General features: G+C 37.4%; 1 protein-coding gene across 2 annotated transcripts in view; it reads right to left on the bottom strand.

Annotated features, from left to right (window-relative positions):
* Window positions 1–27484, bottom strand: part of GRHL1 (grainyhead like transcription factor 1) — a 70840-nt gene that overhangs the window by 17025 nt on the left and 26331 nt on the right. For both annotated transcript variants that reach the window (XM_037813380.1, XM_037813381.1), the window contains exon 9: window positions 13330–13488. In XM_037813380.1, the coding sequence (XP_037669308.1) occupies window positions 13330–13488 (159 nt within the window). The remainder of the gene's footprint in view (window positions 1–13329; window positions 13489–27484) is intronic.

Below are 27484 nucleotides of genomic sequence, written 5' to 3'. Positions count from 1 at the left end.
TGTGGACCTTTCCTTAATGGCCCTGGTTGCTTTGTCTCTCAGCATTTCAATAACTCATTAGATCTCTGAGGAGGGCCCCTTTTTTTTTTTTTTTTTAATCCTTTTTTCTTTTTCTAAAACAATTACTCTAAAAAGCCCAATACAGAAAGCTTCAAAGACCTGCAATTTGGGCAGGTCAAGTCAAGAGCAGAACTAGGAGAGCTCTGAGACAAAACGCAATAATCCAGTGGCTGAGAAAATTCACTAAACACCACAACTTCCCAAGAAAAGGGGGGTGTCCGCTCACAGCCATCATCCTGGTGGACAGGAAAAACTCCTGCCCATCACCAGCCCCATAGCCCAGAGCTGCCCCAGACAACCCAGTGTGACGGAAGTGCTTCAAATAACAGGCACACACCACAAAACTGGGCGTGGACATTAGCCATCCCTGCAACCTCAGCTGATAGTCCCAGAGTTGGGAAGGTGGAGCAGTGTGAATTAACAAAGCCCCATTCAGCCATCATTTCAGCAGACTGGGAGCCTCCCTACACAGCCCAGCAGCCCAGAACTGCCCTGGGGGGACGGAACTCACCTGTGACATAGCACAGTCATCCCTCAACAGAGGACCCTGGGTGCACAGCCTGGAAGAGGGGCCCACTTGCAAATCTCAGGAGCCATACGCCAATACCAAGGACTTGTGGGTCAGTGGCAGAGACAAACTGTGGCAGGACTGAACTGAAGGATTAGACTATTGCAGCAGCTTTAAAACTCTAGGATCACCAGGGAGATTTGATTGTTAGGGCCACCCCCCTTCCCTGACTGCCCAGAAACACGCCCCATATACAGGGCAGGCAACACCAACTACACACGCAAGCTTGGTACACCAATTGGACCCCACAAGACTCACTCCCCCACTCACCAAAAAGGCTAAGCAGGGGAGAGCTGGCTTGTGGAGAACAGGTGGCTCGTGGACGCCACCTGCTGGTTAGTTAGAGAAAGTGTACTCCACGAAGCTGTAGATCTGATAAATTAGAGATAAGGACTTCAATTGCTCTACAAATCCTAAAAGAACCCTATCAAGTTCAGCAAATGCCATGAGGCCAAAACAACAGAAAATTATAAAGCATATGAAAAAAACAGACAATATGGATAACCCAAGCCCAAGCACCCAAATCAAAAGACCAGAAGAGACACAGCACCTAGAGCAGCTACTCAAAGAACTAAAGATGAACAATGAGACCATAGTACGGGATACAAAGGAAATCAAGAAGACCCTAGAAGAGCATAAAGAAGACATTGCAAGACTAAATAAAAAAATGGAGGATCTTATGGAAATTAAAGAAACTGTTGACCAAATTAAAAAGATTCTGGACACTCATAATACAAGACTAGAGGAAGCTGAACAACGAATCAGTGACCTGGAAGATGACAGAATGGAAAATGAAAGCATAAAAGAAAGAATGGTGAAAAAAATTGAAAAAATCGACATGGACCTCAGGGATATGATAGATAATATGAAACGTCCAAATATAAGACTCATTGGTGTCCCAGAAGGGGAAGAAAAGGGTAAAGGTCTAGGAAGAGTAGTCAAAGAAATTGTTGGGGAAAACTTCCCAAATCTTCTAAACAACATAAATACACAAATCATAAATGCTCAGCGAACTCCAAATAGAATAAATCCAAATAAACCCACTCCGAGACATATACTGATCACACTGTCAAACACAGAAGAGAAGGAGCAAGTTCTGAAAGCAGCAAGAGAAAAGCAATTCACCACATACAAAGGAAACAGCATAAGACTAAGTAGTGACTACTCAGCAGCCACCATGGAGGCGAGAAGGCAGTGGCACGATATATTTAAAATTCTGAGTGAGAAAAATTTGCAGCCAAGAATACTTTATCCAGCAAAGCTCTCCTTCAAATTTGAGGGAGAGCTTAAATTTTTCACAGACAAACAAATGCTGAGAGAATTTGCTAACAAGAGACCTGCCCTAGTGGAGATACTAAAGGGAGCCCTACAGATAGAGAAACAAAGAAAGGACAGAGAGACTTGGAGAAAGATTCAGTACTAAAGAGATTCGGTATGGGTACAATAAAGGATATTAATAGACAGAGGGGAAAAATATGACAAACATAAACCAAAGGATAAGATGGCTGATTCAAGAAATGCCTTCACGGTTATAACGTTGAATGTAAATGGATTAAACTCCCCAATTAAAAGATATAGATTCGCAGAATGGAACAAAAAAAATGAACCATCAATATGTTGCATACAAGAGACTCATCTTAGACACAGGGACACAAAGAAACTGAAAGTGAAAGGATGGAAAAAAATATTTCATGCAAGCTACAGCCAAAAGAAAGCAGGTGTAGCAATATTAATCTCAGATAAAATAGACTTTAAATGCAGGGATGTTTTGAGAGACAAAGAAGGCCACTACATACTAATAAAAGGGGCAATTCAACAAGAAGAAATAACAATCGTAAATGTCTATGCACCCAATCAAGGTGCCACAAAATACATGAGAGAAACACTGGCAAAACTAAAGGAAGCAATTGATGTTTCCACAATAATTGTGGGAGACTTCAACACATCACTCTCTCCTATAGATAGATCAACCAGACAGAAGACCAATAAGGAAACTGAAAACCTAAACAATCTGATAAATGAATTAGATTTAACAGACATATACAGGACATTACATCCCAAATGACCAGGATACACATACTTTTCTAGTGCTCACGGAACTTCCTCCAGAATAGATCATATGCTGGGACATAAAACAAGCCTCAATAAATTTAAAAAGATTGAAATTATTCAAAGCACATTCTCTGACCACAATGGAATACAATTAGAAGTCAATAACCATCAGAGACTTAGAAAATTCACAAATACCTGGAGGTTAAACAACACACTCCTAAACAATCAGTGGGTTAAAGAAGAAATAGCAAGAGAAATTGCTAAATATATAGAGACGAATGAAAATGAGAACACAACATACCAAAACCTATGGGATGCAGCAAAAGCAGTGCTAAGGGGGAAATTTATAGCACTAAACGCATATATTAAAAAGGAAGAAAGAGCCAAAATCAAAGAACTAATGGATCAACTGAAGAAGCTAGAAAATGAACAGCAAACCAATCCTAAACCAAGTACAAGAAAAGAAATAACAAGGATTAAAGCCGAAATAAATGACATAGAGAACAAAAAAACAATAGAGAGGATAAATATCACCAAAAGTTGGTTCTTTGAGAAGATCAACAAGATTGACAAGCCCCTAGCTAGACTGACAAAATCAAAAAGAGAGAAGACCCATATAAACAAAATAATGAATGAAAAAGGTGACATAACTGCAGATCCTGAAGAAATTAAAAAAACTATAAGAGGATATTATGAACAACTGTATGGCAACAAACTGGATAATGTAGAAGAAATGGACAATTTCCTGGAAACATATGAACAACCTAGACTGACCAGAGAAGAAACAGAAGACCTCAACCAACCCATCACAAGCAAAGAGATCCAATCAGTCATCAAAAATCTTCCCACAAATAAATGCCCAGGCCCAGATGGCTTCACAGGGGAATTCTACCAAACTTTCCAGAAAGAACTGACACCAATCTTACTCAAACTCTTTCAAAACATTGAAGAAAATGGAACACTACCTAACTCATTTTATGAAGCTAACATCAATCTAATACCAAAACCAGGCAAAGATGCTACAAAAAAGGAAAACTACCGGCCAATCTCCCTAATGAATATAGATGCAAAAATCCTCAACAAAATACTTGCAAATCGAATCCAAAGACACATTAAAAAAATCATACACCATGACCAAGTGGGGTTCATTCCAGGCATGCAAGGATGGTTCAACATAAGAAAATCAATCAATGTATTACAACACATTAACAAGTCAAAAGGGAAAAATCAATTGATCATCTCAATAGATGCTGAAAAAGCATTTGACAAAATCCAACATCCCTTTTTGATAAAAACACTTCAAAAGGTAGGAATTGAAGGAAACTTCCTCAACATGATAAAGAGCATATATGAAAAACCCACAGCCAGCATAGTACTCAATGGTGAGAGACTGAAAGCCTTCCCTCTAAAATCAGGAACAAGACAAGGATGCCCGCTGTCACCACTGTTATTCAACATTGTGCTGGAAGTGCTAGCCAGGGCAATCCGGCAAGACAAAGAAATAAAAGGCATCCAAATTGGAAAAGCAGAAGTATAACTGTCATTGTTTGCAGACGATATGATCTTATATCTAGAAAACCCTGAGAAATCGACGATACAGCTACTAGAGCTAATAAACAAATTTAGCAAAGTAGCGGGATACAAGATTAATGCACATAAGTCAGTAATGTTTCTATATGCTAGAAATGAACAAACTGAAGAGACACTCAAGAAAAAGATACTATTTTCAATAGCAACTAAAAAAATCAAGTACCTAGGAATAAACTTAACCAAAGATGTAAAAGACCTATACAAAGAAAACTACATAACTCTACTAAAAGAAATAGAAGGGGACCTTAAAAGATGGAAAAATATTCCATGTTCATGGATAGGAAGGCTAAATGTCATTAAGATGTCAATTCTACCCAAACTCATCTACAGATTCAATGCAATCCCAATCAAAATTCCAACAACCTACTTTGCAGACTTGGAAAAGCTAGTTATCAAATTTATTTGGAAAGGGAAGATGCCTCGAATTGCTAAAGACACTCTAAAAAAGAAAAACGAAGTGGGAGGACTTACACTCCCTGACTTTGAAGCTTATTACAAAGCCACAGTTGCCAAAACAGCATGGTACTGGCACAAAGATAGACATAGAGATCAATGGAATCGAATTGAGAATTCAGAGACAGACCCTCAGATCTATGGCCGACTGATCTTTGATAAGGCCCCCAAAGTCACTCAACTGAGTCATAATGGTCTTTTCAACAAACGGGGCTGGGAGAGTTGGATATCCATATCCAAAAGAATGAAAGAGGACCCCTACCTCACCCCCTACACAAAAATTAACTCAAAATGGATGAAAGATCTCAATATAAAAGAAAGTACCATAAAACTCCTAGAAGATAATGTAGGAAAACATCTTCAAGACCTTGTATTAAGCGGCCACTTCCTAGACTTTACACCCAAAGCACAAGCAACAAAAGAGAAAATAGATAAATGGGAACTCCTCAAGCTTAGAAGTTTCTGCACCTCAAAGGAATTTCTCAAAAAGGTAAAGAGGCAGCCAACTCAATGGGAAAAAATTTTTGGAAACCATGTATCTGACAAAAGACTGATATCTTGCATGTATAAAGAAATCCTACAACTCAATGACAATAGTACAGAGAGTCCAATTATAAAATGGGCAAAAGATATGAAAAGACAGTTCTCTGAAGAGGAAATACAAATGGCCAAGAAACACATGAAAAAATGTTCAGCTTCACTAGCTATTAGAGAGATGCAAATTAAGACCACAATGAGATACCATCTAACACCGGTTACAATGGCTGCCATTAAACAAACAGGAAACTATAAATGCTGGAGGGGATGTGGAGAAATTGGAACTCTTATTCATTGTTGGTGGGAATGTATAATGGTTCAGCCACTCTGGAAGTCAGTCTGGCAGTTCCTTAGAAAACTAGATATAGAGTTACCATTCGATCCAGCGATTGCACTTCTCGGTATATACCCGGAAGATCGGAAAGCAGTGACACGAACAGATATCTGCACGCCAATGTTCATAGCAGCATTATTCACAATTGCCAAGAGATGGAAACAACCCAAATGTCCTTCAACAGATGAGTGGATAAATAAAATGTGGTATATACACACGATGGAATACTACGCGGCAGTAAGAAGGAACGATCTGGTGAAACATATGACAACATGGATGAACCTTGAAGACATAATGCTGAGCGAAATAAGCCAGGCACAAAAAGAGAAATATTATATGCTACCACTAATGTGAACTTTGAAAAATGTAAAAGAAATGGTTTATAATGTAGAATGTAGGGGAACGAGCAATAGAGAGCAATTAAGGAAGGGGGAACAATAATCCAAGAACAGATAAGCTACTTAACGTTCTGGGGATGCCCAGGAATGACTATGGTCTGTTAATTTCTGATGGATATAGTAGGAACAAGTTCACAGAAATGTTGCTATATTAGGTAACTTTCTTGGGGTAAAGTAGGAACATGTTGGAAGTTAAGCAGTTATCTTAGGTTAGTTGTCTTTTTCTTACTCCCTTGTTATGGTCTCTTTGAAATGTTCTTTTATTGTATGTTTGTTTTCTTTTTAACTTTTTTTTCATACAGTTGATTTAAAAAAGAAGGGAAAGTTAAAAAAAAGAAAAGAAAAACAAGGAAAAAAAAAGATGTAGTGCCCCCTTGAGGAGCCTGTGGAGAATGCAGGGGTATTGGCCTACCCCACCTCGATGGTTGCTAACATGACCACAGACATAGGGGACTGGTGGTTTGATGGGTTGAGCCCTCTACCGTAGGTTTTACCCTTGGGAAGACGGTTGCTGCAAAGGAGAGGCTAGGCCTCCCTATGGTTGTGCCTAAGAGCCTTCTCCCGAATGCCTCTTTGTTGCTCAGATGTGGCCCTCTCTCTCTGGCTAAGCCAACTTGAAAGGTGAAATCACTGCCCTCCCCCCTACATGGGATCAGACACCCAGGGGAGTGAATCTCCCTGGCAACGTGGAATATGACTACCGGGGAGGAATGTAGACCCGGCATCGTGGGACGGAGAACATCTTCTTGACCGAAAGGGGGATGTGAAAGGAAATGAAATAAGCTTCAGTGGCAGAGAGATTCCAAAAGGAGCCGAGAGGTCACTCTGGTGGGCACTCTTACGCACACTTTAGACAACCCTTTTTAGGTTCCAAAGAATTGGGGTAGCTGGTGGTGGATACCTGAAACTATCAAACTACAACTCAGAACCCACGAATCTCGAAGACAGTTGTATAAAAATGTAGCTTATGAGGGGTGACAATGGGATTGGGAAAGCCATAAGGACCACACTCCACTTTGTCTAGTTTATGGATGGATGAGTAGAAAAATAGGGGAAGGAAACAAACAGACAAAGGTACCCAGTGTTCTTTTTTACTTCAATTGTTCTTTTTCACTCTAATTATTATTCTTGTTATTTTTGTGTGTGTGCTAATGAAGGTGTCAAGGATTGATTTAGGTGATGAATGTACAACTATGTAATGGTACTGTAAACAATCGAAAGTACGATTTGTTTTGTATGACTGCGTGGTATGTGAATATATCTCAATAAAATGAAGATAAAAAAAAAACTGTATGATCAGAATAAAAAAAAAAAAATTTAAGGTGAAACAAAGACTTTTCAGAAATACAAACCCAAAGAATTCATCACCAATAGACACACACTACAAAAAATGTTAAAGGAAGTCCTTCAGGTGGGCAGAAGGAAAATGATACCAGAAGGAAATCTGGATCTACATTAGATATGAGGAACAATGGAAATGTTTTAACTAATTGGGCAAACATACAAGATTTTCTTCCATATTATTTAAATCCCTTTAAAAGATATTTGCTTAAATAAAAATTTAAAAAAAGGATTGTAGGAACTTTTAATATGTATTTAAGTAAAATATGTCAACAATACAGCATAAAGGCCAGGAGGGAAGAAATGGAAATATAGTGTCATAAGGTTCTTATACTATGCATCCAGTGTGTTCTGGTTTGCTAATGCTGTCATTATGCAAAATGCCAGAAATAGATTGGCTTTTATAAAGGGGGTTTATTTGGTTGCAAATTTACAGTCTGAAGGCCATGAAAATGTCCAAATTAAGGCATCAGCACAAGTATACCTTCACTGGAGAAAGGTTATTAGCTGGGAAGGCATGTGGCTGGCAAATGCTGATCCCAGGTTGCATTCCAGCTCCTCTCTCAGCTCCTGCACGTTCTTCAAATTGTTGTTCTTGGGGCTTTTTGTCCTCTCTTAGCTTCTCTGGAGCAAACTCTGGGCTAGCATTTCCAAAGTGTCAGCAAAAGTCTGTTTTCAATGGCCATCTCCAAAATGTCTCTCTGGGCTGTAGCACCGAGATCCTTCTGTCTGGGCTCTTACAGGGCTCCAGTGATTTAATTAAGATCCATGCTGAATAGGCAGGGCCACACCTCCATGGAAATAATCCAATCAGAGTTATTGCCTACAGTTGGGTGGGTCACATCTCCATGGAAATACCCTAATTCAAAGATTCCAACCTAATCAACACTAATATGTCAGCCCCCACACGATTGTGTTAAAGAACATGGCATTTTGGGGGACATAATACATGCAAACTGGCACATAGTGGTATAATGTCACTTGAAAGTAGACCGTGAAGTTAAAGATGTATACTATAAACCCTAAAGCAACCACCAAAATAACAAAGAATTATAGCTAATAAATCAATAAAGAATATAAAATGGAGTAAGAGGAGGCAAAAAAAGAAAAAAGAGGAAAAAGGGAGAAATAAACAGATAGGGCAAATGGAAAACAGTGAGACAACAGATTTAAACCTAACCCTATTAACCACACTAAATGTAAATGGTCTAAACAACTCAGTTAAAAGGCAGAGTCTGTCAGACTGGATCAAAATACAAGAACCAAATGTATTGTGCTTGCAAGAAACACACTTTAAATAAAAGGACACAAATAGGTTAGAGATATAAGGATGGAAAAAGCTATACCATACTAACACTAGTCATGAGAAACTTGGGCTATTTTAACATCAAAACAGATTTCAGAGCAAAGGCAATTACCAAGGGTAATTAATTTTTATGATAAAGGTGTCAGTCACGAGGACATAACAATCTGTAAAGAATGATAAAATCTGCCCCTAATAACAGCTCATCTAAACAGAGTAAATAAAGAATAGAATTTAGAAAGGTCTAAAGTAATTTTCAATGTAATTCTCAAAGTAATTTTCAATGCAAAGTTTACGAGTCGTAACAGAAATGATTAATTCCACAATATGGAGGCAGTAGGTAGAAGAAACCATATAGAATCGTTATGCTGCTATGACACTATGAAGAACAGTTTACATTCATGCTATTGTGACTCTCTCTTTCTCTCAGACAGCAACTAAAGAGACTGATCTTGGACAATCACAACAGGCCATGGCATGTGTTCTCAGTTACAGCTATAAAAAATATTACTCTGATGAAGAAGAAACTCATGAGAAATAAGTGCCAATTAAATTTTTCTCTTTTAAATTAGACCAGGCATATATATATATATGCTCATAGAAAGAGGAACTGCCAAATTTCCATGGTTAGAGATCCAGTTTCTGCTCCTGTTTTCTCTGATAAAGTGCTAAGTTGCTGCTACTTCTGAATAAGAGAATATTCGCCAAACTAGTTAAGTAACATATAACTAAGTACTGACAAAACTTTCTTCTTAGGAGAAAAAAATAATATAAATACCTCTGAAGGATACCAACAGATGCCTTACTTCTAGTTTCTTAGAGAGATCATAGATCAGATTCATAAAATATTAGCGTTTTAAGAGCCAACAGATGGAAATATAAATGACAGGCATCCAATAACAAGAGAGTCAAATCTCAGAAAGGACAGAATTGAGGAGGCAGGTAGATATTTCAAAGAGAAGAGGAAGCACAGGACAAACCCAGAATAAAGGATGCAATCACAATCACAAAAGAATGACAGAAAACTATAACCAGGATGCATAAAAATCAAGAGTGGATGTGAGGTCCTGTGGGGTTTTCTGTGGTTAAAGGACTTTGAAAATTAATTACATACAGCTCATACATAATATTTTCTTCTCATGCAGGATTTTATATTAACCCATGATAGCTCTGAGATTAAAAAACGAGGATGAAAAACACAGTGTATTAATGTTACCTCCTACGGCTCTTTAGTAACCAGCTGTTATATAACCCTTATTACCACTCCTATATACCATAAGGTCGAAAATGGGAGAGTAGATCAACAACTTTTATTTTCACTTGGATCTCTAGGACCACACACCCCATGCAGGGAAAAAAACAGATAATGAATATTTCTAGAGGCCCTACAAAGAAAGTAACCAATGGAGGTTGAGTGTCTATTTACAAGGGCTACACAAAGTACCACTAAAAACAAACACTCATTTTTCTAACCATGCTTTGTGTGATTTTCTTTTACCACTTCATAGTGTTTATTCCCAAGTGTGAAAAATCAGTGATTGACTCTGGCCTGCACATTTCACATCATATCCAAAGCTTTGGATATTATGTTCCCCACATGTGCTCTAAATAAACAGATGAGCATGCAAGCAGTACCACTAGTAGATGAAATCTTGTGTTGCCCCAAACTACATTATGTTTGGCAACTAAGAAGAAAAGATATTTTGCTTCCCAGAATATGATGATAGCACTGCAGTTTTTAAGCATTCACACAGAAAAGAGACCTGGTTTCCAAACTTTGTACTACCACTGATTAACAGTAACATTGGACATTTCATGAAAACTTTTATGCATTTTATTTTTTAAATCAGCTGGCTACCAATACAGAAGTTGCCCTCAAAAAGTCTTGACACTAAAACCAAATAATGTTTAAAGGCATGAATCGTTATGATTCCTCCCTTAAGAACTGTTTACATAATTTTACCATCTGATATGGAAAACTCCAGTTCATGCTAATTCATGTTGACATCCTCTAATACAGCAATGTTCAAAGTGTGATCTGTACACCAATATCAGTCTAAGGACTGTTATGGTCTGAGGAAAGATATGTCAGATATTGAGAATGATTAGAAAGCAGTTAGAAAAATTTTATGTCTGTTGAATCAAATAATTAAAAATGGCACTTATAGCTTGCATGACTTATTTTTCATTTCATTTGTTTCATTTTTCTTGTAGAAAATGAAATTAAGTTCATGATAGAATACAAATAAAAAATTCTACTTCATGAAGTAGAAGTTCACAACAGATTAGAAATAAAAAATAGAAATCAAAAATGCGACCCTGTAAATAACTTGACACACTGCTCTCATAGATTATAGTACTCTACACTGAGGGAAGTCCCTGATTCAGGAACTGCTCTTCTGGAAGTGTTCTTTAATGGTGTTATTTCAGTAGAGGGTCTCACAGCTGGGACCTTGCATATGGCATTAGAGCAAGCCACTATTGTGTTTACCACTTGATATTAGCAAAGGTCTTTTGAAAAATAAACATTTTTATAGCATTCAAAATATGAATTTTAAATAATATCAAGGAAAATTACTAAATAGACATAGAATTTTTTACAAACAGCAGATATGAAAAACATTTTTTAAGTTGAACAGATAAAACTGCAATTTCTCCCTAGGTTTTTAGAAAAAGGACATGGATATTCCAATAGTTTTTCTTTGGATTTTCTTTAGACTGAAAAGAGGAATGTGACATAAATAAAAGGAATCGGATTTACAGTCAAAAATCTCTGCTCAACACTAGACATGACCCATAATTTGTAAAATGCAGTAAGTGAAAGCACCATGTGGGAGGCAGAATATTGGTCCCCCAAAAGATGTCCACATCCTCATCCCTGGAACTGTGATTATGTTTGGTTTCAGGGCAAAGGGGAATTAAATTTACAGATAGAATTAAGGCGGCTGATGAGATGACTTTAAAATACGAAGAGTATTCTGGCTTATGCAGGTGGGCCCACTGAAGGATGGCTGTGCCAGTTTGGATGTATTATGTCCCCCAAAACGCCATGTTCTTTAATGCAGTCTTCTGGGTGCAGATTATTAGTGTTGATTAGGTTAGAATCTTTGGATGAGGTTGTTTCCATGGAGATGTGACCCACCCAACTGTGGGTAATACCTTTGATTAGATTATTTCCATGGAGGTGTGGCCCCACCCATTCAGCATAGGCCTTAATTAAATCACTGGAGTACTTTAAAAAGAGCCACACAGGCCCAGACACTTGCTGCAGCCAAGAAACACACTTTAGAGACAGCCATTGAAAGCAGACTTTTGCTGATGCTTTGAAGATATTAGCTCAGAGTTTGTCCCGAGAGCTAAACCTAGAGACACTTTGGAGAATGCCATTTTGAAACACAACCGAGGAGCAAAGGAACAGCAGACACCAGCCATGTGCCTTTCCAGCTGACAGAGGTGTTCCAGATGCCACTGGCCTTCCCTCAGTGAAGGTATCCTCTTGTTGATGCCTTAGTTTGGACACATTTATGGCCTTAGAACTATAAATCGTAACCTAATAAACCCTCTTTATAAAATCCAATCCATTTCTGCTATTTTGCATAATGGCACTTTAGCAAACTAGAACAGTTTCAATCCACTAAATTTGTGGTTACAGCAGGAACAGAAAACGAATACAACCTAGCTCATTATCAGGCACATGGTAGGTACTCAACAAATGTTAACTGAATCCGAGAGCCTGAGAAAGCTCTCTGAACTTGGAAGGTCTTAGGCTCATTCACTATGGTCAGATGCTGTGCATTGTGGACTCAATGCAAAAGTTGGGATGATAGACCAGGTCTTTCGGAGCAAAAAAAGCTTCTAGTTATCTAGCGCCTTCTAGAAATCTTAATAAAAGAGAGGTTTTATATGACAAGGCGAAAAGAAGTGGCAAAAAAGAGTCCAATATTTCTGAGTGGAAAAAGTCAAATTCTTCAATCTTACCTCAATGGACCACTCATTCATCTACAGCTGCTTACAGTTCTCATGGATACCATAATCTCCTACCCTCAAGACAGAGTGAACCTAGGAGATTTTCTCTTGATTTAATCCAGCTGAGACCCTGGCTCTGTACCTGGCAAAAGTGATAAACTCTTCTCCAGAAAAGAAAAAAAAAAAAAAAAAGTAAAAGTAGCCATAGCAGAGAAAAGAAGTAATCCTGAAATCATTTTGGGTCTTATGCTTTCTCTTCATGCCTAACTGTTGCTACAGAAAAGAATCTGAACCTCATCTTCTCCTGCTTTATTAAGTTTAGTAACAACTTACTAAAAGGATGTTAAGTCAGCCATTTGAGACCCATCTACAATGGAGTCCTCCATCCAATACAGTGGTTACTCACTACAAACCCCAGAAAGCTAAGGTGCCATCAAGAAACTGAGCACAGTTCAGTATGCATCTCATGTACACTAGTTTCACTTTACTAGCCGTTCTCAACAAGTATTTGTCAACCCTTTTAATTTTATAATGAAAATGAGATATTTTTCTTCTTTCTAGATAATGTCTTTGAAAGGCTTTAACAACAACTGCTAATTTAAAATATGCTGTTTTATATTAGCAGCAACACATTCAACTTGAACTTAAATATTAAAAAGACTGTTTTTGTGTGAGGAAAAGTATATCTCAAACTGAGTTTATTCTAAGCATCCCTTCCCAATCTTACCTTGTCACAGAAGACTTTTATCTGGCAGTAGGCCCGATGCACAGGCTTATTGCTACGGTTGTTATAACTATAGGTGTCAATTTGGATGTTAAGAGGCAACCCCTTCACACCCTTCTGAGAAGAAAAATCCGTGCTTAAGCAGTTCACAGAGATGAAAACCTGTAAAGGGAAAAAAAGGTTCCATAAGCAACAGACACCAACAGTCAACTTAAGCACAGCTTAGAAAACGATTAATATCACTGAAATTACTTAAATAGATTTTACATGAGCAGAAAAATATTTTTAGGGGTAATAAAGGGTTTATTTTAAAACTACCTTTGGGCATAGGAATGGCAAGTTACAAAGGGATAAAACGGACAGCGGCTTTGAACCCCTGCTGATTTTCCCTTCCAGAATACTTATTTAATATCAGTCAGGAGAAGTGGAAGTTACTGGTTGTCTTTCCTGATGTCATTTTTAAATGCCACCAATAGCATATTTCTCTTTGCAGCTGTTTTATTGCTAAGTAAAGACTCTTTGGGAATCCACCTGTATTTATGTTTATACCACATCTTAGGATAAAGGATAACCTGTAGTATCCAATGTCCTAATATTTTGAAATTCAGGAAATCAGTGTTCCTCTAATCTATAATATGTATAATTATGATTTGAATGGAGTTCTCTTTCAATCCCTGCCTTTCCAGACTACAAAGTCTTAATTTTTTTCCAATTTGTTCTTACTGGTCTTTTGGTTATGGAATCACATTAGGCCAAGTCCTCAGGGAATAATTTACAAAATACAATAATCTCCATATCTCTTTTCTGGGTGGTGACCATGATCAGTTCAAGGGTCTTTCATAATTTAAATAGCATTTGGATTCTTATCTTTACATATCCAGGTTAAAGCTAAGACAAAAGTGGTAACGTGTTTACAGACTGAGAACATGCTCATGAAAGACTAATTAAGATTATAAAACAGTAAATAATGCATGCCCCCATTCAAGGCAGTTTCCACAAACATGTCGTTGAAACTTACTAGGAGAATAAACCAAGAAGATGTCATACTGGTGGCTTTATTTCCATGAGATACGAGAAAAATCCAATTCTTTAAGCAATAGATATGGGTTCTATTATTCAATCACAAAATTACTTTGAAGAAAACTGTCTAAAACCAGACTTGGAAAGTGTCAACTTATGGCTTCAAAACTGTGTGTGTGTCTGTGTTTTTATCACTACCCAAGCTACCATTTTTTTCACATAAGCAATTTTTTAAAGAATGTATTTCCAACTATAATAGGTTTACACTAGCTACTTTCATTTCAGCAGTTGACATATAACTTAGCAATGCACTAATTAGGTGAGAATCTACCCCAGTTGGGTTTCTTCTCTTTCAAAAGGAAAAAAAGATGTCACGCCCTTTCTCATTTCCCTCTCTTGGCTCCAAATCAGTTAAGAAAAATGTATACCTGTATGTTTCTATTCCAAGCAAATTTTCTCAAAAGTTAAAATAAACCGAGTCACATTATTAATGTGGTACCAGAGGTTGTTACTGAGAGAAGCCCAGGTGAATCTCTATACAACAAAGGAACATGCTCCATTTCCCCATATTTTTCTGTGATTCGGAAGTTTAACCCACCCACACATTGTCACAATGCTTCTACGTCCCTTTCAACTCCAGTTTTAGAATGTATTTGATGAATGAGCACCACATAGTGGATATTTTTGGAATTACAGTTTTGAAAACTAGGGTTGGCACATTTCAAAGACCCAGAGCCTTAAACTTAGGTAGACTTATTCCAGTCCAAGGGTCAACAACTTCCTTAGCCCTAACAACCAAAAATAGGTTTACAGTAAGAAGTACTAAGTGCCACTGGCAGAAATAAGGACCAGACAGGGATAAGGATAAGTTAGAAAAGAAGAGAAAAAAATTTGTAAGAATGTAAAATGAAAGAGTGCAGAGTGAGGTGAAGGAGAAACATCACAATGACCAAGAACCCTTTCTAAAAAGTATGAAAAATGTTGAAATAGGTTTTTGACCCTTGCTGTAGTCTAATGAGGCTTCTAAGTAGGAAAAAACAAAAATAAATCCTACAAAGATTATGATGACTAGTCCAAATTAACAGATTTAAAAGTCCTCGCTCATCTTGTCCCTTCACAAACACAGGCTAATCTACTCACTGTTCCTAGAACATACTTTGTTCGTTGCAGCCCCACCTCTCTGTCCTTGCCATTTTTCTCCTTCTACTTCCCTACTCATCCTGGTCTAGATCAACTCTAGCATTTCTCTTTGCCCATCTAAATCTTTAAAGATCCAGTTCAAGTACCACCTCCACAGATGTTCCCATTCATCCCAAACTTCCATAATGGAGCCATCAACAATAACAGTAAGATAATTTACTGAGCACCTAACACGTTTCAGAACCTGTATTAGGTGCTTTAACAACATTATCTCATTTAATCACTACAACCTTGAAAGACAGTGGTATTCCTTTTTTATAGATGAAGCCCAGAAAGTTTTTTAAAACTTTTCTCAAGGAAGAAAACAAAGGAAGTAGCATTTATATCCAGAACTTTTTTCCTTTATATAACTTGTTACCTTTCTTTTCCAAATCAACTTTTTTTGCTATAATAATTACCTGGCTTTTATTTGCTATCTGGAATGGTTTGCCATTTTAACATGTGTATGTTTCATTTCCCTGATTAGACTGTAAATATTGGGTAGTTGAGGTCACACTTGTCTCAATCCTTAACACAGCGCCCTATCTATGATTGCCTTATCTTACCTGTTATGGTTTTTCCATTTAACTTATTTATTTCTAGTAAATAAGCAAATTGCTTTAATTTCGTAAACAATTAGATCTAGATATACAAGCAAAAAGCACAAATGAATTTCAGATTCATTACAGGAAGTTTGAGCTTTGACTTCATGTGTTTTCCTATATATATTTTTAAATGTTTCATATATAATCCATAAATCCAAGTTAAGGAGAAAATCTATAGGACAGATTCAGGCTTTAAAAAAAAAAAAAAGTCTCCCAAACAACTGTGCACATAAAGTAACCAAATCACTGCATTTTCCATTTTACAACCAAATAGAAAACCTAAGCTCTTTTCTGTCATTCTAGGCCATGTGGTTCAATTCCTACCTCAAAATCAGCTGCCTGGGAAAGTTACACTTTACCCCCAACAATTCAAGGAAGTCTATGACCCAAAGTGATACTCCACTTTACAAGAGGATTTCATGGAAATCCAATCTAAAACCTAACCCCCCCTTGCTTCCCAGTTTTAAGTTTCTATTCAAAGCAGAAATAAGCAGGAGCCAAATTCCAGGATCACTATAAATATGGAGTCTTCAGAGAAGCATTACCCTCACTATTTCTGATTACCTGCAATTTCTTACTTATATACATTTTTCTCTTATTTTTAAAATCAATTATTTCCCAACTTAGAAGTTTTCTAAAACTATCAAAGAAAGTTTACAGCATCCCTATTTCAGTATTTAAAAAATACCACCTTGTTTAGAAAAATACACAAACATACCAGTAAACAGTGAAAAAATGTGAAATATAAGCATACTAGACCAGGAACATAAGGAAAGGAAGAATATGGACTGAAGATCCTGAAAAAGAAAAAAATGGGGGCTCATCAGGCAACTTCCAGCAGGATCCAGGTCAACAACAAGCAGGACTCTCAATGGGGACATGCTGGTGCTCAAGGGCTGGGTTTCGGCCTCACTAAAGGCTGGTAAGGGGAGCAGGATGCCCATTACATTATGTGTGGACAAGAGGTAATGTGTTCATCTTTTTCACTGCTGGTGGGACTGTGGAATGGTACAACCACTCTGGAGGACAGTCTGGCAGTTCCCTAGAAAACTAGATACAGAGTTACCCTTCAATCCAGCAATTGCACTTCTCAGTATAGACCCAGAAGATCTGAAAGCAGTGACATGAACAGATATTTGCACCCTGATGTTCACAGCAGCATTATTCACAATTGCCAAGAGATGGAAGCAATCCAAATGCCCTTCAACAGATGAGTGGATAAACAAAATGTGGTATATACACACGATGGAATACTACGCAGCAGTAAGAACAAGGTTGTGAAACATATGACAACATGGATGAACCTTGAAGACATAATGCTGAGTGAAATAAGCCAGACACAAAAAGAGAGATCTTGTATGTTACCACTAATGTGGACTCAATGAAAAATATAAAATAAATGTTTTATTTTGTATAATGTAGGGGACCTAGAGATAGATAGCAACTAGTGAAGGGGGAAGGATAATCTAGTAAGAACAGATAAGCTATTGAGGGTAATCTTAATGTTATGAGAATGTTCAGGAATGATTATGGTCTGTAAATTTTCTTGGGTATGGTAGGACCATGTTGGAAGCAATGCAGTTATTTGTTTTTCTTTTCTTATTCCTTTGTTTTGTTTCATTTGAAATTTTTAAAAAATTTTTTGATAAGGAAAAAGTAAAAAAAAAAAAGAGGTAATGTGTTCAATAGAAAAAGGCTTGGTCTGAAAATCAAAATATCTGCATTTTGTTACTAATTAGCACTGTGGGCCTGGCAAAGGGAGCTCATCTGTTACATGACAGGGTTGAATTAGATAATCTCTAGATTGCTTCTAACTCTAGACTCCTATGATTATATTTATATTAGAAGATGATGAATCATCTATCCCTACTCTGCATTTAGCAGTGAAAATAATTGTGTGTAACACATTTATAAATCAATGTCTTATAAACCATGTTGTTTTTAAAGTACCATATAAGGTCGCCATTTAAAGGTATTGTAGTGACTACTTGTGTAAAGTAAAGAATTCTATAAAGCAGTGGTTCTAAAATGCGGTACCAGGAGCATCACATTGCCTGGGAACTTGTTAGAAATGTGTAGATAATCAGGCCAGATCCTAAACCTCTGTGTCAGAAGTTCTAGGGTCTTTAACAAGCTCTCCAGATGATTCTGATGCATGTTAAAATTTGAGTACCACATCTGTAAAATAGTGGTTCGCAACCTTAACTAAATTAGAATCACCTGAAGGAACTTTAAAACTTATTGCTGCCCTGGCCACACCTCTAGAGACTCTAATTGCGATGGGTCCTAGACATTTGGACTGTTTTAGATGCTCCACAGATGATTCCAGTGACTAGTCAGGATAAGAACCAGTGTGGGTCAAGTGGTTAATCGTCTATATATTTACAAAATTTGATCTACAAAAGGTCTCCTTTGTCTCTAAAACTCTTTGAGGTTATTAAAACAAGTCCCAATATAATAGTTCCCTTTCTTTAAAGAGGGCACATTTTTTTTTATCTATGTATCCCATCAGGTTTTTTTTAAATTAAAATTTTTTTACAGAGGCAAGAAAAATATTCATTTAAACCAATGGAAAGATACAAATGAAAGCATTATGCCCAACCCTGCTATTCAATATAGCCAGGCAAATCCTCAAATACTTATAGTTGATAAGATAGTAACAAAAAAACTATTAAAAATCTACTAAACTCTTATTTGTATTACTCATGTTACAATTGATTTTCAGAGAGATTTCTGTTTGTGGATGAACTTGTAAGTTCTGCTGGAGGTTTATGTCCTAACATGAACTATAAGGCAAAGCATGATTTGAATTGTCTTTTTCACTATACTGCAACCTCCTTGAGAACACAGACAATCCCTTCTCTCTCTATTCTGATGTCTGGTACATAGCACATACTTAACAAATAGGAACTTAATAAAAGATGGAAAATGCATAGAGAACAGTGAATAAATATGGCTGAGAGTAAGTACAATGTGGACATATAAAATAGCTTTTCATTTATTTGTCTAAATCAAGAGTTGGCAAACTTTTTCTGTAAAAGGTCCCAATAGCAAATATTTTAGCCTTTATGGGCCATATACAACTACTCAACTCTGTAAAGCGCTTAGAATGCAAAAGCTGCCACAGACAATAAACAAATGGCCATGGCGATGTTCCTAATAAAACTTTATTTACAAAAAGAGGCAACTGGCTGGACTGGGCCCAAGAGCTGTAATTTGCTGACTCCTGATCTAACCCATACCCTAAATGGTTCAATGTTGTGTAGATATTCGTTTCTTCTCACAACATCACAATGTGGTAAACAGAGAAGAGGTTATTGTTTCCACTTTGGTAATTCAATATTTCCATTTTCCATCTAGGTGAATTGCTGACGAAATATCCAGTGTGAACATCTAGCTGATACATTATTTAACCCATGGAATCAGACAGTCTTTATCAATACAACTACACTCATCAAAGAGACCCGGGTAAGTTCTGAGAAAAGCTCAGCCTCCCTCTAGGAACCTTTTTGTAGGAAGGTGACAATCTTCAGTGAGCAGCACCCAAAACAGGCAAGAAGGCAAGTATAGGAATTCAGGCCAGACTTCTCCTTTGAATCCTATGGAAGCAACAAGATGGGAGTATTTTGTTTCTCACAGTTTTAACACTTCAGATTGGGTCTACCTTTGAATGAGCATGACCAATGGGCCAAATTAACAACATCTGGATAAAACAAATATTCAGACCATTATCACTGTGCAAATAAATACTTTTGGTAGATGTGATTACAGGAAAAAATCCAATTATCTCCTGCAGATGATGGGAAACAGGTAAGAGGGAATCGTTACATATCCAACTACTACTCTTTTATAAAGTACATACACATACACTCTTTTTAAAAGTCCTATTTCTGAAGTCTGAGAGTAGGCTGAATGATACATGTCTAGAATGACGTAAAGAACTGTGAAACAGAACTTGAAGAACTCAAATAATGACCTTCTTCTCTGTTTGCATACTTCCTTGTAGCTTAGTTGAGGAAAAGGTTGATTTGATTCAAATACTCAGAACATAAATCTCAAAAGATGAGCAACTAATGTTCCCACCCAAAACTACTAAACTGAGGAAAAAAAAAAACCCACAAAAACAAACAGCTCAACAGGCCAAAAATGCCTGGCAAGATTCCCTTTTAAATGTTGGGCCCATTTTTCTAAGGAAAGTTCCTCATTCTTGGCTAAGAATTCATGCTTTTAGAACTTTCCAAAATACTTAATTTAATTCAGTTTCAAACCTCAGCTTGAAACTGAGAGGAAAAAATAACAACAAAGAGATTACGTTATCAAAGGATCAACTTACATTTTTTATTCCAAATGCTTACAAGCACAAAAACCAACAAGAAATCAGATCTTGAACTAATTCATAATGATTTTTCCAGGAAGCGTAAATGCAGCCATACAATATTGTTCACACAGTTGGCTGCTTTCTCCAACGTACTCTTCAAGGGGGGAGGGGCGGGGGAGGAAAAAGACAAAGGGAAACGGTATGCTCAAAACAGAGATCAACATCAGACGGTCATTTCCCAGCAGGTAAAGTGAAAACAACTAAGAATAAATTTTAACAACTCCTATTTCACCTACTCTTTTGGACTTGAATAATACCACCACCACCAACCAAGGCACAATTCTAGTAAAACATGCCAACCATCAAGTCTAAAGAGAGTAGTCTGATATGTGAACTTCAACAAATGATTTTAATCAGTGGGGAAAATTACAGAAATATTTTTCACCCTCTAATTCACAAAAAGAAAGCACTGACAAAATAAGAGTGACATCACAAAGCTGGCAGTGTAAGACTTCCCTGGAAACTTTTCCCCTTAGAGACAGCAAATGAAAGAGCAGATTCAACTGGCTTGGAACTCTAAAGGATGACAGAGGCTGAAGAAAGACCCACAAATGCTGAATCAAAGTAAAAAAAAAAAAAAAAAAAAAAAGACATAGGGAATTAAAAAAAAAAAAAAAAGAAGAAGTAGGAGAGTGGTGTGGACTTCCCAGTCTGGACACTACACCCGTTCTCAGTCCACAAGGTTTAAGAGACACACAGTGACAGCTCCCTGACCAAGATATTTCCTGCTGTGGTCACTAACCACAGAGCCACTCCCAGCAGCAATCATGTATGGGGTCCCAGGGCCACAGAGACCCCAGGTGGGGCCTAGCCGTCAGTGGGCACACGCACTCCAAGTGGTCCCCTGGACACTGGAGCAATCTGTGACGGAACCATTGGCAAGCCGTGCACACCCCCAGCCTGGCATCTGACTGCTGGTGCACCTAAATGACATCACTGGGTATTTTTGAACATTGACCCCATCTGGCTTCATGGGTCAGGATCCCTAATGTGAAAGTCACTGGAGGGAGAAAAGCCACACGAAATGGGAAAAACAAACCACTGTAAGGCAGGATGGACCCAGGGCTGAAAATTGGAGTGAAAAGGCAGCCCGGAATGCAGGAGAGGAGTTGAGCAAATCAGTCACTGGGAGGTAAATTTCTATAAGGAAAAAGAGAACAGTCCAGGACTCCTGAGAAGGAACAAAGGAAAGGAAATCCTCTCCTGAAGCAAAAACAGTCCCACATAACTGAGTAATCTAAAAAGTTACTGCGCATGCCCAGGGCAAGAGGCAGTACAGAAAGACCTGAAGAAATCCAGGCTGTTAAACACAGGCCGCGCTAAAGGTTCAGTATCAACTGGATCAAGTGTTGAAGAAGAGCCTTAACATAGACAATCTACACTAAAACCCCAGGCAAGAGGGAGAAACTGACTTCCCGAGTCAGCACATGAAAACAATAAAATGCCCACACATCAACAAAAGATTTACATAAGCCATACAAAGGTAACAGGCAGAGATGGCCCATTCATGGGGACAAATGAAAACTTCAGAGTAAACATAGAAGTGGAACAACTAATCAAAGACGTTCAGGTAAATCTCCTAAATCAATTCAAGGAGCTAAAGGGGGAAATGGATAGAATAAACTAAATATGGACACAGAACTAAATGATATAAAGAAGACAATGTGTGAACAAAAAGAATTAGAAAGTTTAAAAATCAGGACACAATAGAACTTTTAGGGATGAAAAACACAATAATGGAGCTTAAAAATGCACTAGAGGTTTTCAACAGCAGATTTGAACAGGCAGAAGAAAGAATCAGCAAAAAGAAGACAGGACAATAGAAATCACAGAATCAGAAGAGCAGATAGAGAAAAGGATGAAGAAAAGTGGGCAGAGCCTATGGAACCTGAGGGACAGCATGAAGTAAACGAACATAAGCATTATGGGAGTCCCAGAAAGAAGGAAAGGGGGCAGAAGAGTATTTGACAAAATAATGGCCATGGTGACAATGAATTTCAGAAGCAGGCTGGCCGAAATAGAGATAGAAATTCTCTCTGATTTCTGAAATCCTTACATTGCTGAAAATAATCTCCTCTATTGGTTGTAGATGTAATCAGCTATAGATGCAATCAAACGACTAATAATTTAAATCCACAAAATAATCTCTGTGGTAACAATCAGGCCAGTGCTTGCTTGACCAAACAATGGGACACCATTAGCTAGCCAAGTTTGACACCTGAAATTAAGCATCACAGAAGGAGAGACAGACAGGGATGGGGAGAGGGGAAGAGGGGGGAGGCATTTACTCTTTTAGTTTTAAAACATGTATATGTTCAATACTCATTAAATTGCTTTAATTGATTTAAAAAATGACCAGAAGTTTTCCAAATCTTATGAAAGGCATAAACATACATATCCAAGAAGCACAATGAACTCCAAACAGGAAAAACCCTAATAGACTTCTCCAAGACATATACTAATCAAATGCTGAATGCCAAAGATAAAAAGAGAATTCTGAAAGCAGCAAAAAAAAAAGCAATTTGTCACATACAAAGGATCCTCAATAATACTAAGTTCGAATTTCTCACCAGAAGCTATGGAGGGAAGAAGGCAGTGTAATGACATACTTAAGGTACTGAAAGAGAAGAACTGCCAGCCAAAAATTCTTTATCTGGCAAAACTGTCCTTCAAAAATGAGGGAGACCCGCCCCCCCATGTGGGACCTGACTCCCAGGGGTGTAAACCTCCCTGGCAACACAGGATATGACTCCTAGGGATGAATCTGGACCTGACATCGTGGGATTGAGAACATCTTCTTGACCAAAAGAGGGATGCGAAATGAAACAAAATAAAGTTTCAGTGGGCTGAGAGATTTCAAATGGAGTCGAGAGGTCACTGTGGTAGGCATTTTTATGCCCTATACAGATAACACTTTTTAGTTTTTAATGTATTGGAATAGCTAGAAGTAAATACCTGAAACTACCAAACTCCAACCCAGTATCCTTGACTCTTGATTGTATAACAATGTAGCTTATAAGGGGTGACAGCGTGATTGTGAAAATTGTGAAAACCCTGTGGATCACACTCCTTTTATCCAGTGTATGGACGGATGAGTAGAAAAATGGGGACAAAACCTAAATGAAAAATAGGGTGGGATGGGGGGGGTGATTTGGGTGTTCTTTTTTTATTTTTATTTTTTATTCTGATTCTGATTCTTTCTGGTGTAAGGAAAATGTTCAGAAACAGACTGTGGTGTTGAATGCATAACTATATAATTGTACTGTGAACAGCTGATTGTACACCATGGATGATTATAAGGTATGTGAATATATCTCAATAAAACTGAATTTTTAAAAATGAGGGAGAGTTGAAGACATTCATGAATAAACAACAACTATAAGAGAACATCATGAAGAGACCTGCCTTACTAGAAATGCTAAAAAGAGTTCTTCAGGTTGAAAGGAAAGGACAGAGATGGTAGCATGGAGCGGTATGAAGTGAAGATCTCCAGTAAGGACAATTACACAGGTAAACACAAAACCCAATAGTATGGTATCCTCAGTATGTAACTCTCCTCTTTATTTCTACAAAGTTTAGAACATAATTGAATAAGAAATTATCATACTTCCCTGTTATGGACATGCAAAATACAGAGTGGTAACGTGACAAAAACAACATAAAGACGGGAAACAGGGGGATAGGAGCAGAGGCTGTGTATGCTATTGAAGTTGGCAACTTTTCAAACTCAAATGTTATAGGCTTAGTTGTTTAATACAAACCCCAAGGTAACCACAAAGAAAGAATTGAAAATACATAGAGAAATGGAAAAGAGAAATGGATCAATCACTTACAGTACAAAAAATCAACTATACACAAAAGAAGGATACAATAAAGGAAAAGAGGGGAAAAAAAAGATACAACATATAAGAAGCAAAGGACAAAATGGCTGAAACAGGTCCTGCCTTATCAGTAATTATATTGAAAGTAAATGGATTAAACTCCCTAGTCAAAAGACACAGATTGGCAGAATGGATTACAAAAAGCATAATCCACTTACATGTTTTTTATGAGACTCCTCTTAGACCCAAAGACAAAAATAGGTTGAAAGCGAAAGGATGGAAAAAATAGTCCATACAAATCAGCAACCAAAAGAGAACTGGAGTAGCTATGCCAATATCAGACAAAATATACTTTGACTGTTACAAGAGACAAAGAAGGACACTATATACTAACAAAAGGGTCAATCTACCAAGAAGAAATAACAATCATATACATTTATGGAACCAACCACAAGTGCCCCAAAATTCATGGGGCAAACATTGACAAGACTGAAGGGAGAAACAGACACCTCTAAAATAATAGTTGAAGATTTCAATACACCACTTTCATCATTGGGTAGAGCATTTAAGAGAAGATCAATAAAGAAATGGAGAATTTCAATGATACTATAAATGAATTAGACCTAACAGACATATACAGAACACTGCATCCAAAATAACAGAATACACATTCTTCTCAGGTACACATGGATCATGCTCCAGGATAATCCACATCTTACATCACAGAACAATTTTTAATAAATTACAAAAGATTGACATCATACAAAGCATCTTCTCTGACTACAGAATAAAGCTGGAAATCAGAAATAAAGAGAGAAAAGGAAAATTCACAAATATAAGTTAAATGGCACGCTCTTAAAGAATCAATGGGTCAAAGAACAAATCACAAAGGTAGTCAGAAAATATCTTGAAATGAATGAAAATGAGAACACAACATATCAAAACTCATGGGATGCTGGGAAGACTGTACTCAGAGGGAAATTTATAGCTCTAAAAGCTTACCTTATAGGCCCATGTTACTATTTTTGTTTGTACCATGACTCCTGTTATTCCTCCTTGTTTTGGAGTCTTGACTCTGTCCTTGAACTGGGGCAACTTGGAGGTGTCAGACCCTGCTTGTTCGCCTGTCACCAGCAGAACTACAGAAGCACACCTATGTGTAGTTATTGCATCCAGCACTTCAATAAACACTTAAGTGGAGAAAAAAGAAAAATTTAAAAAGAGCAAGCTCAAATCACAGACCTGATCTCACATGTGGAGGAACAAAAAGAAGAGCAAACTAAACCCAAAGTGAGCAGAACAAAGGGAAAAAAAAAAAAAGAAAAAAAAGAAAAAGATTGGCACAGAGATAAATGAAATAGAGAATTAAAAAAACAATCGATGAAACCAAAAGTTGGTTCTTCGAAAAGATCAATGGAATTGACAAACCCTTAGCTAGACTGATAAAGACACAAAGAGAGAAGATGCAAATAAATACAATCAGAAATGAGAGGGGGTCATTACCATGAACCCCAAAGAAATAAAAAAAGATCACAAGTGGATGCTATGCCAACAAATGAGATAACCCAGATGAGATGGACAAATTCCTAGAAGCATACAAACTACCTACACCAATTCAAGAAGAAACAGATGTCAATAAACCAATAACAAGCAAAGAGATTGAATCAGTAATCAAAAACTTCCCAACAAAGAAAGCCCAGGACCAGAGTGCTTCACAGGGAAAGTCGAACAATCATTACAAGAAGAATTAATACCAATCCTGCTCAAAAACTTGAAGAGGAGGGAACACTTCTCAGCTCGTTCTATGAGGTCAGAATCACCCTAACGCCAAAGCCAGACAGAACAAGAACAGAAAATTACAGACCAATATCTCTCATTAATCTAGATGCAAAAATCCACAACAAAACACTAACAAACCAAATCCAATAGCACATTAAAAGAAGTATCCACCATGATCAAGAGGGATTTATCCCAGGTATGCAAAGGTGGTTCAACATAAGAAAATCAATTAAAGGAATTCACCACATTACTAGAACAGAGGAAAAAAACACATGATCATTTCAATTGATGCAGAAAAGGCATTTGACAAAATTTAGCACCACTTCCTAATAAAAACACTTAGAAAACTAGGAATAGAAGGAGACTTCCTCACAATGATAAAGGGCATAAATTAAAAACCCATAGCTAACATAATACTCAGTGGTAAAAGACTGAAAGTTTTACCTCTAAATCAGGAACAAGATAAGGCTGCCCACTGTTACCACTGTTTTTCAACATCGTACTGGAAGTTCTAGCCAGAGCAATTAGGCAAGAAAAGAAATAAAAAGCATCTAAATTGGAAAAAAAAAGAAGTAAACTCTCCCTATTTTCAGATGACATGATCATATACATAGAGAATCCTGAAAAATTCACAACAAAGCTCTTAAAGCTAATAAGTGAATTCAGCAAAGTCATGGGGTATAAGATCAAAATGCAGAAATCAATGCTGTTTTAAATATTAGCAACGAGCAATCTAAACAGGAAATCAAGAAAAAAATTCCAATTACAATAGTAACTAAAAAAACCAAATATCTAGGAATAACTCTAACCAAGGGTGTAAAAGACATGTTCAGGGAAAACCACAAAACACTGCTGAAAGAAATTAAAGTTCTGAATAAAGGGGAGGACAATCCATATTCAAAGATTGGAAGGCTAAATGATGTTAAGATGTTGTTGAGGATTAAATCATGTGCCCTCACAAAAGGCATGTTCAGGTCTCACCCCCTGGTCTTATGAGTACGGATCCACTGTAAATAAGATCTCTTCAAGATGTTACTTCAGTTGAGGTGAGGCCCAATTGAATAAGGTGGGCTTTAATTCAGTTTACTAGAGTCCTTTATAAGCAGAATGAAAGTCAGATGGAGAGAAGAGCCACAGGGAGCAGCCAGAAGCTGGAAGTTAAAGAAACTGGAACAGAAAAAAGACACCACCCTGCTATGTGCACTGCCATATGACGGAAAAAGCCAAAGAACCCCAAAGATCGCTGGCCAGCCAAAAGATATCAAACCCTGGAGGCAAGCAAGCCTTCTAGCCTTTGAAACCACAAGCCAATAAATTCTTGTTGTTAAGTCAATCCCATGCATAGTATGTGCTTTAGCAGCCAGAAAACTAAAACA

This window comes from Choloepus didactylus, chromosome 20 (genome assembly GCF_015220235.1).
Source record: "Choloepus didactylus isolate mChoDid1 chromosome 20, mChoDid1.pri, whole genome shotgun sequence".
Lineage (NCBI taxonomy): Eukaryota > Metazoa > Chordata > Mammalia > Pilosa > Megalonychidae > Choloepus > Choloepus didactylus.
This window is presented reverse-complemented; position numbering and strand designations above follow the sequence as displayed.